Genomic DNA, 19,854 nt, shown 5'->3' with positions numbered 1-19,854 from the left:
GTTCAGAAACATATAGGGATGGACCACAGATGATTGCAAGACCAGCAGTGTTGACATCACACAGAAGAGTTTTTAAAAAAATAATTAAAAGAAGCTAAATGATGGGACTTTTTCCTCACTTGTCTCTAATTGTCCTGGCTATGTCTTTACCTTCCTGCTGAGTTTCTGTCTTATTTGCTCCATTGCTAATATTCAGACAGACAATGATTTACAGGCAGAGATCTTCTGGTCCATACATTTTGTCCAACACAATTGTGATCAATTGTGTTTTGCAATATGTGCTTCCCACCCAAAACCTGGTCATCTTAAAGGTGAAAATCTAGACTAAATATCCTGCTTTAGTTGAACAAAATCTGATATTTGACTCCACTCTTTGTAGTGTTCAGAATTTATCGGGGAGATCACTTTAGTCTCTTGCTTGGTGTTATGCACTTTGATGTTATCTGAATTGTTGCTATGGAATCAACATGCTTCGTTCTCCCACCGTAATTCTGTGTATTCTTGTGTTACAATAGAATAATATAGTATCTGAATAAGGCATATATTGTTAATTGCCTTGCATCTCATGGCTGTCACTGCATGTTTCCTGTTACAGATGACTATACTGAGGCAACAGACTGTGCACACGCAAAGGAAAGCAGGAGCTAGTGAGCATGCAGAAGATAGACAAATTTCAGACAGCAGTGAATCTACTCAGAAACCAACATGGAAGGTAAATAATTTGAGTCATTGGAAACTCTGGTACTGTATGCAATTTTCATCTTCCATGCAAGGATACAAGGTGCCTTTTTTGATTATTCCCAGAATCACTCAAATGTTACAGCAAAGAAGGTGGCTTTATGGAGCATCATGCCTGTTCTGGCTCTCTCAATTAGCAGGTCACTTTGTGCCATCTCCTGTATTTTCCCAGTAACTTTGCACATTGTTAGTTTTCAAATAATTACATATTACCTAATAATATTGAATTCCCTCTCTTATACCTCAACTGAACCTGCCCTCACCACATTATAAGGCAGTGATTTCCAAATGTTTTTCCTCCTGTCACCATTTACTTTAAATCTGTTCTTTCTCCAGAGTACTGCCAAAAAAAAGCTTAATTTAATTTTTAGTTTAGCTATTATGAACTTTTCATGAACTTGATTGAGAAAATAATACAGAAAATGTTGAGGCTTGTTTTGTGGTAATGGTTTTTAAAATGATCAAGTTGTGATCCTAGCTGATGATACTACTGGACAAGTCAGATTCCAGAACAAAATGTGGCTTGATAAATTATATGTTTAATGTTTCAATAACTTGCTTAACATTCTGGTTAATTACTGAAACATATTCGAACTAGCTCGAAGGTAGAAGACAGAGGCTGGTGATGGAGGGTTGTTTTTCAGACTGGAGGCCCATGACCAGTGGAGTGCCAGAAGGATTGGTGCTGGGACCATACTTTTCGTTATTTGTATAAATGATTTGGATGTGAACATAAGAGTTATAGTTAGTAAGTTCGCAGATGACACCAAAATTGGAGGTGAAGAATGTTACCTCAGATTACAATGGGATCTTGATCAGATGGGCCAATAGGCTGAGGAGTGGCAGATGGAGTTTAATTCAGATAAATGCGAGGTGCTGCATTTTGGGAAAGCAAATCTTAGCAGGACGTATAATGGTAAGATCCTAGGGAGTGTTGCTGAACAAAGAGACCTTGGAGTGCAGGTTCATAGCTCCTTGAAAGTAGAGTCACGGGTAGATAGGATACTGAAGGCAGCGTTTGGTATGCTTTCCTTTATTGGTCAGAGTATTGAGTATAGGAGCTGGAAGGTCATGTTGCGGCTGTATAGGACATTGGTTAGGCCACTTTTGGAATATTGCGTGCAGTTCTGGTCTCCTTTCTATTGGAAGGATGTTGTCAAATTTGAAAAAGTTCAGAAAAGATTTACAAGAATGTTGCCAGGATTGAAGTATTTGAGCTTTAGGAAGAGGCTGAATTGGATTGGGCTGTTTTCCCTGGAGCGTTGAAGACTGAGGGGTGACCTCATAGATGTTTAGATAGGGTAGATAAACAAAGTATTTTCCCTGGGGTGGGGGAGTCCAGAACTAGAGGGCATGGTTTAGGGTGAGAGGGGATAGATATAAAAGGGACCTATGGGGCAACTTTTTCACGCAGAGGGTAGTGCATATATAAAATGAGCTGCCAGAGGAAGTGGTGGAGGCTAGTACAATTGCAACATTTAAAAGGCATCTGGATGGGTATATGAAGAGGAAGAGTTTGGAGAGATATGAGCCAAGTGCTGGCAGATGGGACTAGATTAGGTTGGGATATGTGGTCGACCGAGTTGGACCGAAGGTCAGTTTCTGTGCTGTACGTCTCTGTGACTCTATGAGTCTATATGGGTCTGCAGATATTTTTTAACAATAGAGCCTAAGTTTATTAAACAAAAGAAATAAAACAGACAAACCATTACATGATTAGAAGGATCTTGAAACAAGCATTGTACAACAACATCTAATACAGTCTTTAAATTTCTATTAAATGGTTCTCTATATTTCTGTTTTTGGAACTATAGTGACTTTTAATGGTATCTCGTGAGTCTAATGGTATGCACTTTTCATAATTCATTGAATCCCCACACTTTGGAAGCATGCCATTTAGCCGAAAGAATCCACACCGACCCTCTGAAGAGCATCCCACCCAGACCCACATCCCTACTGTATTTCCATAACCCCACCCTGGTCACCATGGGCAATTTCACATGTTAATCCACCTAAACTGCACAGCTTTGAATTGTGGGAGGAAACCGGAGCACCTAGAGGAAACCCACGCAGACATGGGGCGGCACGGTGGCTCAGTGGTTAGCACTGCTGCCTCACAGCACCAGGGTCCCTGGTTCAATTCCAGCCTCGAGCGACTGTCTGTGTGGAGTTTGCACATTCTCCCCGTGTCTGTGTGGGTTTCCGCCGGATGCTCCGGTTTCCTCTCACAGTCCAAAGATGTGCAGGTCAGGTGAATTGGCCATGTTAACTTGCCCATAGTGTTAGGTGCATTAGTCAGAGGGAAGTGGGTCTGGATGGGTTACTCTTCGGAGGATCGGTGTGGACTTGTTGGGCTGAAGGGCCTGTTTCCACACTGTAGGGAATTTAATCTAATCTAATGTGCATACTCCCCACAGATAATTGCCCAAGGGTAGACTCGAACTCGGATCCCTGGAGCTGTGAGGCAGCAATGCTAACCACTGAGCTATTGTGCTGTCCTTCCAATGGCCTAAACATTTTGCAAATCTAACAATCTGAATATTTCTATCCCAAGCTCTTCTAGCTTGGAAACTTCACAAACCAAAAATAAAATGTTGCTGCTGTAGTGACTGATTTTCTCTAAACTGAGCTGAACTAAAACCTGAAAAGTTGCTTCTGAACTTGATTTCTGTCTATTCTTCTCAACTATGATTCTGATTGTGGTTTTGGAGAAGATTTGTAGCTCAGGTTGTGGATCAGATTATATGTTTCCTTCCTGAGCTGGTAGATTTGTTTTCAGACATTTTGTCACCATGCTAGGTAATACCATTAATGATCCTCTGCTGAAGTGCTGGTGTGCTATCCCGCGAGCTATGGATGTGTCTTGGTCAGTTGTTGTGGGTGATATCACTTATGGTTCTTTTTCTGAGAGGTTGGTAAATGGGGTCCAAATCGATATGTTTGTCACTGAGTTCCAATTTGAATGCCAGACCTCGAGAAATTCCCCTGCATGCCTTTGTTTAGATTGTCCCAGGTCGGATGTATTGTCCCAGTTGATCTGGTGTCCCTCTTCATCTGTGTGTATGGATCCTCGTGGTAGTTGGTCCTTTAACAAACATATCGATTTGGACCCCATTTACCAACCTTTCAGAAAAAAAATTGGAAGTGGTATTAACCACTACAACAGACCGAGACCCACAAATAGCAAGTAGGACAGAACACCAGGACTTCATTGAAATCTCACTGATGATGTTATCTAGCATGGTGATGAAATGTCTGAGAACAAACCTATCAGATAAGCGAGCAAAATTACAACCTATAATTCTGATGTTTTTTGGTCTGAATTGAAAAGAAAATAAACATTCAATCATATTCAAATGAGGCTGCAGATATTTAGTTTATTGCACAAAGAAAGAAAACAGACAAATAATTGCACAGTTCAAAGGATTTTAAAACTACCATTGAAAGTTGGATAAGCTTAGTGTGGTATAAACCCAAAGTATAAACATCATATTCCATTAATAATCCAGGGCTTCTCTTAACCCCTTGATTACAGTTTACGTGTCTTCCTGGAACTGGTGCATGTTTTGTTATTCCAAAATGACATCTGACCTTTTTAAACAATAAAATTCCCAGCACTGACCACATCAATATGCCCCTCTTTTTAAAACCATCAAAATTTCAAAAATGAGTATAAAATATTCTATAGACCTTTCATCATACTCAAGAAGGTAATTAGAGCTTTTCAGTCTTGAAATTCTTGTGAATTAAAACTCAGTGCACTGTAATACAATATTTTTTCCACATTATGATCAGCTTGCTAGAGAATCGCTTCCATCATTAATATTCCTTTTGAATTAAGTTTGATGGAAAAGGAAACTCATTTTGAAGAAGGTATTTGAGATGCTTGATTATCGTGCAGAAATCAGAAAAATGATTCTATTAGAACCAAATTTCAAAGGCAAAAAAGCCTCGTTTTTGTATAAAGACTTACACTGAAAGAAGCCATTAACACTTAAATGACTTTATATTAGAAGTAATTATTTCACTATAATTAAATTATTAATCTGTAGAATTGAACACTTTAGAGTTATTTAAAGTAAAATCTGTGATTGGCAAAGCAGCGTCACATTTACTGAATTAATGAAGTAACCTAACTAACTGCTGACTATGATATTACTTTATATTTCCATTCATGAAATAAAAGTCCATATTACAATATCATCAATTTCTATTCTATGGTTAACAATTATTCCTGTTAAGTAAGAGGAGACAATTAATGACGGTCCTTCCACTTGATTTTCTTTCTGTCTGTCAATCCAAAATTGCTTTATCAAAAATGCAAATAATGGTATTTTGCAAGTGTCTTTTGTCAGGTCATAAAAAAGGGAAAGGAATAGGGCATTCTGCTTGTATCTGTGTAATACTTCAGTTTGATTGTGTAATGATCTTATGTTCAGGTGGGAGTGTAGAATGCTAGTAACAGGAAAATTGTTTATGGTGCAATATTCATCTTACGAAATCATCCTGAACTGAGAAATGTACTGCTTCACAATTCATTTGTCACACCTGGGGATTTGCATCCAACTTCAGCTACAAGTGCCAAGTGGATGCTCCATCTGAGCTTCCTCCTGAGGTCCATAGCTTCACAGTTGACAGTCTTCAACAAATTTGAATCAATGCACCTAACATCAAGAAAGAGCTTGAATACTGCAAAGGCTATAGACCCTGACAATATTCTGGCAGAAGTACTAAAACGAAAGAAAGAACAAAGAAAATTTACAGCCCAGGAACAGGCCTTTTGGCCCTCCAAGCCTGAGTCGATCCAAATCCACTGTCTAAACCTGTCACCCAATTCCTAAGCATCTATATCCCTGTGCTCCCCACCTACTCATGCATCTGTCCAGATGCATCTTAAATGCATCCACCGTGCGTGTCTCTGCTCCCTCTGCTGGCAATGTTTCAGGCACCTATCACCCTCTGTGTGAAGTACTGAAGACTTGTGTTCCTGAACTAGCTGCATCTCATGCTAAATTGCCCATAGTGTCTAGTGGTGTACAGGCTAGGTGAATTAGCCATGAGAAATGCAGGGTTACAGGGATAGGGGCGGAGGGGGTGGGTCTGGGTGGGATGCTGTTTGGAGGGGCAGTATGGACTCAATGGGCCGAGTGGCTTGCTTCTGCATTGCAGAGATTCTATGATTCTAGCCAAGCAGTTCCAATAAAACAACACTGTTTTCAACAAACAATGTGGAAACTTGCCCAGATGTGTCCTATGTACAAAAAGTAAAATAAATTTAATCTATCCAATAACTGCCCTTGATCATCTACTCTTGATCATCAGCAAAAGTGTGGAAGAGATCATCGATACTGTGGTTGAGTAGCACTGGCAAAGGAATAACCTACTCACTGGTGCCTAGTTCAGGTTCCTGAATGGCCACTTAGCTCCTGCCCTTATTACGACTTTAGCTCAAACATGAACCAAAGAAGTGAATTCCACTGGTGAAGTGAGAGTGACTACTGTTGACATAAAGGACACATTTGACCAAAGTGTAGAATCAAGTATGCTTAATAAAACTAAAATCAGTATAGATCAAGAGAAATGTTCCACTGGTTGGAAGTTATTCGAAGGAAATGGTTGTAGTTATTCGAAATCAATTCTCAGCAGTAGGAGTTCCTCAGGTCCAACTATCTTGAGCTGCATCATCAATTCTTTCCATTACAAGGTCAGAAGAGGGTTTTTCACTAACAACTGCATAATTTTCAGCATCATCAGATACTGACGCAGTCATTATCCACATTCAGCAACACCTGCACAATATCCAGGCTTGGCCTGACAAGTGATGAGTAACATTGCCTGGCAATTGTGTGAAATAAATGACCACTTCCAACAAAAGAGATGTAACCATCCCCCCCTCCCCCTCTTAACATTTAATGGCATCACCATCACTGAATCTCCTACTATCAAGATCCTGAAATTGAATTGGACTAGCTATATAAATATTGTAGTTACAAGAGCAAGTTAGAGGCTGGGAAATCTGCAGCAGGTAACTCACCTTTAGCTCTACAAAATCTGTTCATCATTTCCAAGACACAAGTCAGGAGTCTAATGGAATACTGTCCGTTGTCCAGTATAATTGATCAGAAACAATTATTGACCTAGGCTTTGTTTGTGCCACATGTTTTAGGTGCAGCTCTAACAGTACATAACAACAAAAATAGAAATTGCTGGAAAAACTCAACAGTTCTGGCAGAATCTTTGAAGAGACAGCAGAGTTAAAGTTTTGAGTCGAATGACACTTCTTCAGAACAAGAAACTTGACACTACCGGGACAAAACCACCCAATCTACCACATTCAACGCTCACTTCCTTTTACAACAACTCACAGTGGCAACAATGTGTACCATCTGCAAACTGTATGGCAGTAACTCACCAACGATTCTTTATCGGCACTTTTTAAAACTGAAATCTTTGCCACCTTGAAGGACAAAAGCAGCAGATGCATGGGAACACCAATTCTATGACTTGGAACTATATTGCCATTTCTTCACTGTTGGTGTGTCAAAACCCTGGAAATCACATTCTAACAGCACTATGAGTGTCCCGATCCCCTCCCAAGTCAGTAGCAGTTCAAGAAGACAACTCACCACTACTTTCTCGATAGCAATTAGGGATGGACAGTGAACTTTTAAACACACATTCCATGAAAACATTTTAAAAAGGATAGTTCACCAATATGAACATTGAGAAAGCTGATCAAAATACTTCCATTTTCCTCCCAGTTTAAGATGCCAACAAATTCTCCTGTCAATGAGAGATGATAGGATGAATAACATAAAGATGAGGCAAATATAATTCTCAGTAGCTCTTTGAGAAGCAATCTGGTCTTCTCCCAATATCCAAGAGAAAGTTGACTGAAGCAAAAACAGAAATTGCTGGTGAAGCTCAAAAGACGATGAAGAGTCACTGGACACCCAAAGATGCAGCTGAGTTTCACCAGCAATTTCTGTTTTTATTTCAGAAACAATGACTGCAGTTTTTTGTTTTACTTTAGTATAAATTTGGTGGAATATTTGTTCAGCAGCTCATGTACAAAGCCTTGAAGCTGGCAATCTAAGCACAACCACATGACAGGAGAGAGTTCAATTGATATTGCATTTGAAGGAATGCTCACTGCTTTGAAGATTCTGTCCAGTGTTTTCTGTGCATACTTAGCCCAGTTCTAACATAACAGGGTAGTTTTGTTATAATTGATAATAAATAATTATTGAACTAGGCTATGTTTGTGCCGCATGTGTTGTGTTGCTGGCATGTGACCAGTTAATATTGGAGTTGTACTTGTATCTTAAATTGCTTTTCCTATCACAGAGGCTAAATGTTAGCCTGGGCTGGACTGTCAAGAGTATTGTGTATATGTGTGCAGCTATTTTTATAAGATAAGTAATGCAATAATGTACCAAACCAACTACATTAGAATAGTGCTGAGCCATACATTTATTTAGACAGTGTAGGTGGGAAATGAAGTTTAGCACTATCAGTTACATCTCATTACAGCAAGATAAATGGACTGTTGTAGTTTATCTGTTAATTTCCCAAGGCAGCACTAGCACTTTCATATGTTTTGAATGTTTTTCCTTTTTATGAGTTCCTTTGGAACTCCTGTTTTGCAATAGGTCAGGAAGGATTAAAACAAAAAAGTAAAATATAAAAAGTTGAGGAAAAGAAACTGTTTGAAGATTGAGAAATGGAATTGCTGAAATGGCATGCAAAGCTATTAGATCTGTTTCAACTTGGCGAGAAGGGGTGAACTGCTCCCCTTTGTTCATCTTCCGCACTTGGTCAGTACAATGATTTTAAGTTCTTTTTAGCATAAGGCTATACCTCCCTCCAAGTAAGATCCTATCAATTAATAAGTTGCAATAAACTACAGTGACAAGATCAGTCCAAGTCAGCATGGATTCACTAAAAGGGAATCATGCTTAACAAATCTTCTCGAATTTTTTGAGGATGTGACCAGGAGAGGGAGTAAGGGTGAATCAATGGATGTTATGTATCTGGACTTTCAAAAGGATTTTGACAAGGTCTCACACAAGAGATTAGTAAGAAAAATTAAAACTCACGGTATTAAAGGTAATGTATTGATGTGGAGAGGGAATTGATTGGCAGACAGGAAGCAGAGAGTTGGAATAAACAGGTCCTTTTCAGTGTAGCAGGTAGTGATAGGTGGGGTATTGCAGGGTTCAGTGCTGGGACTCCAGCTGTTCACAATGTACGTTTATGATTTAGAAGAAGAAACTGAATGCAGTATTTCCAAATTTGCAGACAACACTAAGCTGAGTAACAGTATGCACTGTGAAGAAGATGCTAAGAGGCTGCAGGGTGACTTGGGTAGACTGGCTGAGTGGGCAAATACTTGGCAAATGCAATGTAATGTGGGTAAATGTGAGGTCATTCACTTTAGTGACAAACCAAGAAGGCAGATTATTATCTGAATGGCTGCAGTTCAGGAAAAGGTGAGGTGCAATGAGACCTGATTGTCATGGTGGAACAGTTACTGAAGGTTGGCATGCAGATACAGCAGGTACTTCGACTGACCGAACTGGTCCTCACCCTGAACAACTTTTCTTTCCAATCCTCCCACTTTCTCCAAACAAAAGGAGTAGCCATGGGCACCCGCATGGGCCCCAGCTATGCCTGCCTCTTCGTAGGGTATGTGGAACAATCCATCTTCCGCAACTACACTGGCCCCACCCCCCATCTTTTCCTTCGCTACATAGATGACTGTATCGGCGCTACCTCATGCTCCCACGAGGAGGTTGAACAGTTCATCCACTACACTAACACCTTCCACCCCGACCTCAAATTCACCTGGACAGTCTCGGACTCCTCCCTCCCCTTCCTAGACCTTTCTGTTTCTATCTCAGGCGACCGAATCAACACGGACATCTACTACAAACCAACCGACTCCCACAGCTACCTGGACTACACCTCCTCCCATCCTGCCCCCCTGTAAAAACGCCATCCCATTCTCCCAATTCCTTCGTCTCCGCCGCATCTGCTCCCAGGAGGACCAGTTCAAAATACGTACAACACAGATGGCCTCCTTCTTCAAGGACCGCAATTTCCCCCCCGACGTGGTCGACGGTGCCCTCCACCGCATCTCCTCCACTTCCCGCTCCTCCGCCCTTGAGCCCCGCTCCTCCAACCGCCACCAGGACAGAACCCCATTGGTCCTCACCTACCACCCCACCAATCTCCATGTACAGCGCATCATCCGCCGTCACTTCCGCCACCTCCAAACAGACCCCAGCACCAAGGATATATTTCCCTCCCCTCCCCTATCAGCTTTCCTTAGAGACCACTCCCTCCGCGACTCCCTTGTCAGATCCACACCCCCCACCGACCCAACCTCCACTCCCGGCACCTTCCCTTGCAACCGCAGGAGGTGCAACACTTGTGCCCACACCTCCCCCCTCACTTCTCTCCAAGGCCCCAAAGGAAACTTCCATATCCGCCACAGATTCACCTGCACCTCCACCCACATCATCTACTGCATCCGCTGCAGCCGGTGTGGCCTCCTCTATATTGGGGAGACAGGCCGCCTACTTGCGGAGCGATTCAGAGAGCACCTCTGGGCCACCCGGACGAACCAACCCAACCACCCTGTAGCACAGCATTTCAACTTCCCCTCCCACTCCACCGAGGATATGCAGGTCATTGGACTCATCCACCGCCAAACCACAACGACGCAACGGTCGGAGGAGGAGCGTCTTATCTTCCGACTGGGAACCCTCCAACCACAGGGGATGAACTTGGACTTCACCAGTTTCTTCATCCCCCCCTCCCCCCACCTTGTCTCAGCCGAATCCCTCCAGCCCGGCACCGCCTTCCTGACCTGCAGTCTTCTTCTTGACCTCTCCGCCTCCATCCTACTCAGACCTATCACCCTCACCTTGACCTCTTTCCACCTATCACATTTCCAACGCCCCTCCTCCAAGTCCCTCCTCCCTACCTTTTATCTTCTCCTGCTGAACACTCTCTGCTCATTCCTGAAGAAGGGCCTGTGCCCGAAACGTCGAATCTCCTGTTCCCTGGATGCTGCCTGACCTGCTGTGCTGTTCCAGCAATAAAGTTTCAACTTTGATCTCCAGCATCTGCAGACCTCACTTTCTCCTAGCAGGTACTGAGGAAAGCTAATGGGCATGCTGGCCTTTACAGTGAGAGGATTTGAGCATCAGAATAAGGTTGTCTTGCTGCAGTTATTCAGGGCCTTGGTGAGGCCACTCCTTGAGTATTGTATGCAGTTGTGGTCTCCTATTCTGAGGAAGGACATTCTTCTGATTGAGGGAGTCCAGCGAAGGTTCACGAGACTTTTCCTGGGATGCCAAGACTAATATATGAGGAAAGACTGGATTGACTGGGCTTGGACTGGAATTTAGAGGGAGATTTCATAGAAACATATAAAATCCTGATAGGACTGAACCAGGCTGGATGTGTGAAGAATATTCCCGATGTTGGGAAAGTCCAGAATAAGAGGCAAGCCATTCAAGACTGAGATGAGGAAGAATTTCTCCAGTCAGGGAATTGTGAACCTGTGGAATACTCTACCACAAAAAGTTGTTGGGGCCAGTTCATTTGATATATTCAAGAAGGAGCTGGACTTGACCCTTGCAGCTAAAGGGATCAAGAGGTATGGAGAGATAGTGGGAGTGGGATACTGAAATTGCATGATCAGTCATGATCATATTGAATGATGGTGCAGACTCAAAGGGCCGAATGTCCTACTCCTGCACCTATTTTCTATGTTTCTCTGCTAATTACTTTTACTCTAAGCAATAAGGAGCCAATCACAAAGTTTTCTGAAATGAAACAAAATTTACATTTTCTGAGAAATACCTGACAAAGAAAGGTATCATATGTCTTACCTTTGTGCGATCAAGTAAGCATGCTAACCCCCCACCCCCACCCCACCCCATATCTCCCCACAACTTCACTCACTCCTCTCTCCCTTTCTCTCTCTCTCACACACACACACACACACACTTGCACATACACTGTCTTTATCACACCCAGTACGTAGCAGAGAAAATAAATGTTTAGAGTCCATTGGCTGTCCTTGAGGCCAAGCCTGATTAACCAGATGCTTGGTTAACAGCAGCTTTTGATGTTTTTCAATTTTCTAGCTGTTTCTGTAGGAACTGGTTGAGTTTCATAGAGGAAGAGAAAGAAAGAGACAGCAGCTTCTCTTTCAGTGATATCCCAAAAACATTCAGAACTGCCTTTGAAATACTAATTCTAGTGAGCATTTCGAAGAGGTACCTTTCAGTGGGTCTGTCATGACAATCATGATGCAAATATGCAGTACTTTGCATTTTGGTAATGTCTCCTTTAGACTGAAATGGATTTTGGTTGTCTGAATTGTAGAGTCTCTCACTGCATCCCAAAGGACAATTTGACTTTATTTCCCTCACCTTCACCTCAATATGGCTTTACATTGTTAAACAATTTCCTTGTTTCAGTTCAATTTGCTAACGAGTTTAAAAATCGTAACTTCAAAAATAAGGTGGTCTGGCTCTTCATTGATGTGAAAGAGAAGAGATGCTGTGGTTTTCAGAGAGGAAGGATTGTGTAACATCTCTGTCGATAGTGAAATGAAATGTCTTTTTTTTCTAGTGCGGTCTGCGTTATGTTCTACACTTGTTTTGCCGTTTTGTTCTGATATATTTGTGCACAGCTGCATGTAGTGTCTCGGTTTGCTGTAGGCAGTAAAGTAAGGACAAGTCAGTTGTTAATCAGTCTAGAAAATTACAGGGCTCGTCCATTATTTTGTAGAGCTTGCATTGGTGAAAATCGGTCAATGATTTTAATTCACTTCCCTTGTAAATAAATGGAATGCAATCTTGTAATGAAATTACTAGTAATTATGTTAAAAAGCTGAAGGCTACATATCCATAACTAAACCTGTATTTGTAGTGAAAGGGATAAAAGAATATGAGGGACAAGCAGAAACAGGCTATTGAATTGGATGATCAGCCATGATCACAATGAATAGCAGAGCAGGCTTGAAGGGCTGAATGACCTACTCCTATTTCCTGCGTTTCTGAGGGAAATTTGCTGTTTTTCATTTCGGTGTGATCTTGTAAGTTAGAGAATTTGGGGAAAAAAGTAACTAATAACTAAAAAGTAAATCTAAATAAATAATTGCCTTGTAGCACAGAACCAACAAAGATGCCTGCCACTCTATCCCCCTTCACATTTTGGGAAATCACACCACAGTACTGTGCTCCTCCTCCTCCTCCTGGCTTACCAGCAGAAATTGAAGCCATTGAAGAAATTGAGGACCCAGTGCAGAAAGTGGTGCAGTGTCGTCTGAGGCAACAGAAAGACTTCTATGGGGCTGGTTAGAGTCTGTGGACTAGTCCATATGTAAGAACTCATCAGCAAACCTAAACGAGCATGCCGATAATGTTACAGACTTCATAGTTGGTGTGTAGGAGACTGCATGCTGAAGGAATTAATCCAAATATTCCCCACACGGGAACCATGGATGAACCTGGAGATACACTCCCTACTGAAGTCCAGGTCTGAGGCTTACAAGTCAGGCAACCCTGACCTGTACAGGAAACCCAGGTACAGCCATTCCAAGGCCATCAGAGACGCTAAGAGACAACACCAAACTAAGTCTGAGACCCAGACCAACCACATGATACCTGTCATTTGTAGCAAGGCTTACACGACATATCAGGTTACAAAGCGAAGTCAAACAGAATCGCGGGCAAAGCTACATCCCGACCTAATGAGCTCAATGTATTCTATGTGCACTTTGAACAGAAGGGCAGTGAAACAATGTCACCTATCCCAACAGCCTCAGATGCATCTGTACCCATGGTCACCTCTGCCTTTTTGAGAGTGAACCCATGCAAAGCAATTGTCCTGGGTGGAGTCTCGGTCCATGCACTCAGATCCTGTGCAGACCAGCTGGTGGGAGGATTCACAGACATCATTCACCTCTGCTTACATAAAACATAGAAAAATACAGCGCAGTACAGGCCCTTTGGCCCTCGATGTTGCGTCGATCCAAGCCCACCTAACCTACACTAGCCCGTTAACATCTAACTATCCTCCATATGCCTATCCAATGCCCGTTTAAATGCCCATAAAGAGGGAGAGTCCACCACTGCTACTGGCAGGGCATTCCATGAACTCACGACTCGCTGAGTAAAGAATCTACCCCTAACATCTGTCCTATACCTACCACCCCTTAATTTAAAGCTATGCCCCCTCGTAATAGCTGACTCCATACGTGGAAAAAGGTTCTCATGGTCAACCCTATCTAAACCCCTAATCATCTTGTACAGCCTTCTTTTCTCCAATGAAAACAGCCCCAAGTGCCTCAGCCTTTCCTCAGGCAACATCCTGGTAAACGTCCTCTGCACCCGTTCCAGTGCCTCCACATCCTTCCTATAGCATGGCGACCAAAATTGCACACAATACTCCAGACGCGGCCACACCAGAGTCTTATACAACTGCAACATGACCTCAGGACTCCGGAACTCAATTCCTCTACCAATAAAAGCTAGTACGCCATATGCCTTCTTCACCGCACTATTTACCTGGGTGGCAACTTTCAGAGATCTGTGTACATGGACACCAAGATCCCTCTGCTCATCCACACTACCAAGTATCCGACCATTAGCCCAGTACCCCATCTTTTTGTTACTCTTACCAAAGTGAATCACCTCACACTTATCTACATTGAACTCCATTTGCCACCTTTCTGCCCAGTTCTGCAGCTTATCTATATACCGCTGTAACCTGACACATCCTTCTTCACTGTCAACAACTCCACCGACTTTCGTATCATCCGCAAACTTGCTCACCCAACCTTCTAGCCCCTCCTCCAGGTCATTTATAAAAATGACAAACAGCAATGGTCCCAAAACAGATCCTTGCGGAACACCGCTAGTAACTGCACTCCAAGATGAACCTTTACCATCAACTACTACCCTCTGTCTTCTTCCAGCCAGCCAATTCCTAATCCAAACCTCCAACTCACCCTCAATGCCATACCTCCGTATTTTGTGCAGTAGCCTACCATGGGGAACCTTATCAAACGCCTTACTAAAATCCATATACACCACATCTACCGCTTTACCCTCGTCCACCTCTTTAGTCACCTTCTCAAAGAATTCAATAAGGTTTGTGAGGCACGACCTGTCCTTCACAAAACCATGCTGACTATCCTTGATCACATTATTCCTATCCAGATGTTCATAAATCCTATCCCTTACAATTCTCTCTAAGACTTTGCCCACAACAGAAGTGAGACTCACCGGCCTATAGTTACTAGGGTTATCCCTACTCCCCTTCTTGAACAAGGGAACCACATTTGCTAGCCTCTAGTCTTCTGGCACGACTCCTGTAGACAACGAGGACATAAAAATCAAGGCCAATGGCTCTGAAATCTCCTCCCTTGCTTCCCAGAGAATCCTAGGATAAATGCCATCAGGCCCAGGGGACTTATCTATTTTCACCCTTTCCAGAATTTCCAACACCTCTTCCCTACATACCTCAAAGCCGTCCATTCTAATTAATTGTGACTCAGTATTCACATCGGCAACAATGTCCTATTCCTGAGTGAATACTGATGAAAAGTATTCATTCAGCGTCTCCCCAATCTCTTCAGCCTCCACACGCAACTTCCCATACTATCCTTGACTGGACCTATTCTTATCCTAGTCATTCTTTTATTCCTGACATACCTATAGAATGCCTTTGGGTTTTCCCTAATCCTGCCAACTAAGGACTTTTCATGTCCCCTCCTTGCTGCTCTTAGCTCTCTCTTCAGATCCTTCCTGGCTACCTTATAACTCTCAATCACCCCAATTGAACCTTCACGCCTCATCTTTACATAGGCCGCCCTCTTCCCTTTAACAAGGGATTCCAATTCCTTATTAAACCACAGCTCCCTCACACGACCCTTTCCTCCTTGCCTGACAGGTACATACTTATCAAGGACACTCAATAGTTGCTCCTTGAACAAGCTCCACATATCAATTGCGCCCTTCCCTTGAAGCCTACTTTTCCAAGCCACGCATCCTAAGTCGTGTCTCACCGCATCATAGTTTCCCTGCCCCCAGCTATAACTCTTGCCCTGCAGTGCACACTTATCCCTCTCCATCACTAGAGTAAAAGTCACCGAATTGTGGTCACTGTCCCCAAAGTGCTCACCTACCTCCAATTCTAACACCTGGCCTGGTTCGTTACCCAGAACCAAATCCAGTATGGCCTCACCTCTTGTTGACCTGTCTAATATTGTTGAAAATGTGTTGCTGGAAAAGCGCAGCAGGTCAGGCAGCATCCAGGGAACAGGAGAATCGACATTTCGGGCATAAGCCCTTCTTCAGGAAGGGCTTATGTCCCTGGATGCTGCCTGACCTGCTGCGCTTTTCCAGCAACACATTTTCAGCTCTGATCTCCAGCATCTGCAGACCTCACTTTCTCCTGTCTAATATTGTGTCAGGAAACCCTCCCGCACACATTGGACAAACACCGACCCATCTAACGAACTCGAGCTATAGCTTTCCCAGTCAATGTCTGGAAAGTTGCTTACTACAACATGAAGTCCCCACCTGCTTCAAGGAGACCACCATCACCCTGGCGCCAAAGACATTCATGTAGTGTGTCTCAGTGGCTCTGATCGCCATAATTATGAAGTGCTTCGAGAAGTTAGTCATGGCTCACATCGACACTGCCTTGATCCTTTATAATTCACCTTCTGATGCCCCAGGTCCACAGCAGACTCCATCTCCTTAGCCCTACAGTCATTCTTGGAACATTTACCTATGTCAGGCTCCTATCTATTGACTACAGTTCCACCTTTGACACCATCATTCCAAACAACAAATCTCTAAACTCTGAGACCTATGTCTTGGCTGCCCACGCTAACTGGATCCTTAATCTCCTGACCCATAGACTGCAATCAGTAAGGAAAGACAACAACACTTCCTCCACTGTAATCCTCAACACTGGTGTCCCAGCAGACTGTGTACTCTGCCCCCACTATACTCCCCATACACTAACGTCTGTGTGGCCAATTTCCACCCCAACTCCATTTACAAGTTTGTTGACGATACCACTGTTGTAGCTCAGATCTCAAACAATGACAAGACAGAATACAGGAAAGAGATTGCATACTTAGTGATATGGTGTAAAGACAACAATCACTCCATCGATGCCAGTAAAATGAAGGAGCTGGACACTGACTTCAGAAAGCACAGTGGAGGGCACACCTCTGTCAGTATCAGTGGTGCTGAGGTGGAGATGGTTGACAGTGTCAAGTTCCTGGTAATGATGATCGCCAACAATCAGTATAGGTCCATTCATGTTGATGTGATGGTCAGGAAAGCACAACAATGTCTCTGCTTCTTCAGGATGCTAAGGAAATTTAGCATGTCCACAAGGATTCTTATCAATTTTTATGGATGCACCGTAGAAACCGTTCTATCTGAATAGTATGGCAACTACTCTTCCCAAGACCATGAGAAACTACAGAGTTGTGAACACAACCCAGTTCATCACGCAAACCAGCTTTCCATTCATTGACTCCATCTATACTCAATAAATGTTGCTGAATATCAGAATCTCATGGTGAGTATTGTGTTGTGAGGCTTGCAAGTCTCAGAAATTAAATACTTTGGAAGTTCTCTATTAGTACCAGGTGCCACCAGAATAAAATTTAATGTTGCCGTCCTAATGTGGTTTAAAGAATCCCTACCAGGTTAAAATCAATCTATAAAATTCAATGTTCTTGTCAAATTTTGCATAATGAGTAAGTTTTAATTTGTTTCAGCATCCATTCTGATTTTTGTTCAATTTCAATTTTACAGTTTGCTTCCTATTTTATATGAAATTTAGCATGTTATACGTAAATTTGATTTTCCTTGTTGCTGCTGGTTTCCATTTCGGAGGTGGTTTGTTAACTATGTATCTAATGTTTAATTGAATACAGCTAGAGGGCATTGTTTGGGTTGTGACTTGGGCTGGTATGCGGGGCCACTCATTGAAAGAAGGCTGTGTTTTACTTAGGTGGTGCATGTTTGTAATGTTTCACTCTGTAAATAAATGTTAGACTGAGTAAAGATTGACTCCAGTTCTGTCTTCACCAGTTGTTTTTTTTTAAATATAACATAGTGATGGTGGTAAGGGTTGGGCAGGCATAGTATGACAAAGGGCAATTTCCATTCCTGTTGTGGAGCTTTTTCTTTACTGCTTTCTCATCCATTCAAACCCCTGGATTTTGAAACCCAGTGTGCTGATTTCCCAGGACTGCTGAAACCTATCTCTGAGGTACTCAAACATCTTCAAACCCAGAAGAACTGCTACCTTCGCACGTTTTCATCACTGCATCTGAATTCCATCATTGCCTCAATGAATAAATTCTCCCACAGTATTCTGAGCATTTCCCCTCAGCTGTGCTGCAGAGGTAGTCAGAGGATTGCAAACGTGACCTTGATTTACTCAGCAGCACCCACATAAAGCAAACGAATACAGTGTGTTCAGGTTCCATAAGTGTTTGGGGCTATTAGATTTTCCTGCAGATTAAAATCTTACACACAAGTCATTCCATTTGAATTTCTTCCTTGTGTTACTTACTCTACAATTGATTTCTTTCCTCTTTCACTTGGCCTCTGCTTTGGTGAATTTATGTTTAATATAATTCTTCCATTTCACTTTCAGACCCTGATTAAGTGAAATATTTTCACAGACAACCTGTTTATTTTGTCCTGAAATTGCTCCTTTCTATCAGAGTTGCATATTAGTTAGGGCAAAATTGAATATGTGTTGCTGGTCTGGCATCATTATGGGGAAACGTTAAAGTCATAGAGTTTAACAGAGCATATTCACTGGGAAATTGCTAGGATGTGAAACTGTGCTCATGAAGGAAGTTTGAGGGCATGTGGACTATTTCCATTGGGGTAGGGCAAAAGTTTGAAAGGAAATTTAATTTTGAAATTATGGAGGATTTTGACGGAATGAATAAGGGAGAGACTTTCTCTATGTAGAATATTCATGTTGAGAAGTCATCTGTATTAAATTGTTTTTAAGAGAGCATGACGAGAGGGTAGGAGAGGATTTTACAGTAGGAAGATTGTTCAAGTTCCTTGCTCGTCATTGAAACTTATGGGAAAACTGGATCACCATTTAAACAGAGTGAGCTACATGACAATTGGAGAGAGGTCAGGTTTGTGGGAATAAGGTCAGGTTATTGTAGAAATGATGGGTTGTCACCAAATGTATATCTCTGGAGGATGACACCAGAATGAAGATTAAAAAGGTTTCTGGAAACGGAAGGGTTCCAGTTGGTTTGAGCGCACTTCTACAGAAATTAATTTCTACCCAGTTTTCGACAAGAGGATCTGCCACATCAGAATGTACAGAACTCATCCTGAGTGATGCTGATCTTTCAGCACCAAGAATGGACATGTTCATTTTAATACTTATTCAAAGCTCTGATCAGGCGATGTTATTAGCAAAATGTTACATTGCATCAAAATGGCCTCAATCTGCTCACTGACATTTGTCAAAAAGTAGTCATTCCATAACACTAACTTACTTTGACTCAAATGAGCACAAACGTTTACTGTTTTCCAAAAAAAAGTATTGATGTATATGAGCATGTGTCAGTCATTATCAAAATTCACTGAACTAATTACAAATATCAATGATACATGCATTTAGTTTTAGAGGATCACCAAGGAAACATCTTAACTCCTAGCTTCAAGCACACAGTTATGAATTCATTTCCCATGTTATAAAGCCAGGCATTATATCAAAAATAGCTTTATTTATTGAATTCAAAAGCCAACGTGATTTTAATTTTCAAAGACTGGACAACATTTAAATAAATAATTTTAAAAACACCTTCTAAGGTGGCTGAACATTCACACAACTTCACTATAAATAACAAAGCTAATAACGTGTCTAGAAGAATCCATCAGTGACTGTCACTTTGCAGGAACGTGATTCAATCAATCTACTGCACAATTCACAAGTCATCGAGACAATTAACCGTATATTCATCTGGGCATAGGATAAACCATTATATAAAATTACTGAGTGTGATATAAGTTATTG

At 42.1% G+C, this 19,854-nt stretch overlaps 1 protein-coding gene across 5 annotated transcripts in view; it reads left to right on the top strand.

The window, feature by feature from the left end:
• Nucleotides 1–19,854, top strand: part of ppfia4 (PTPRF interacting protein alpha 4) — a 699,209-nt gene that overhangs the window by 566,338 nt on the left and 113,017 nt on the right. For all 5 annotated transcript variants that reach the window (XM_043716866.2, XM_043716868.2, XM_087973636.1 and 2 more), the window contains exon 5: nucleotides 596–712. In XM_043716866.2, coding sequence (XP_043572801.1) covers nucleotides 596–712 — 117 coding nt within the window. The remainder of the gene's footprint in view (nucleotides 1–595; nucleotides 713–19,854) is intronic.

This window comes from Chiloscyllium plagiosum, unplaced genomic scaffold (genome assembly GCF_037043375.1).
Source record: "Chiloscyllium plagiosum isolate Xiang-an unplaced genomic scaffold, Cpla_swu_hap1 HiC_scaffold_26, whole genome shotgun sequence".
Taxonomy (NCBI): Eukaryota; Metazoa; Chordata; class Chondrichthyes; order Orectolobiformes; family Hemiscylliidae; genus Chiloscyllium; species Chiloscyllium plagiosum.
This window is presented reverse-complemented; position numbering and strand designations above follow the sequence as displayed.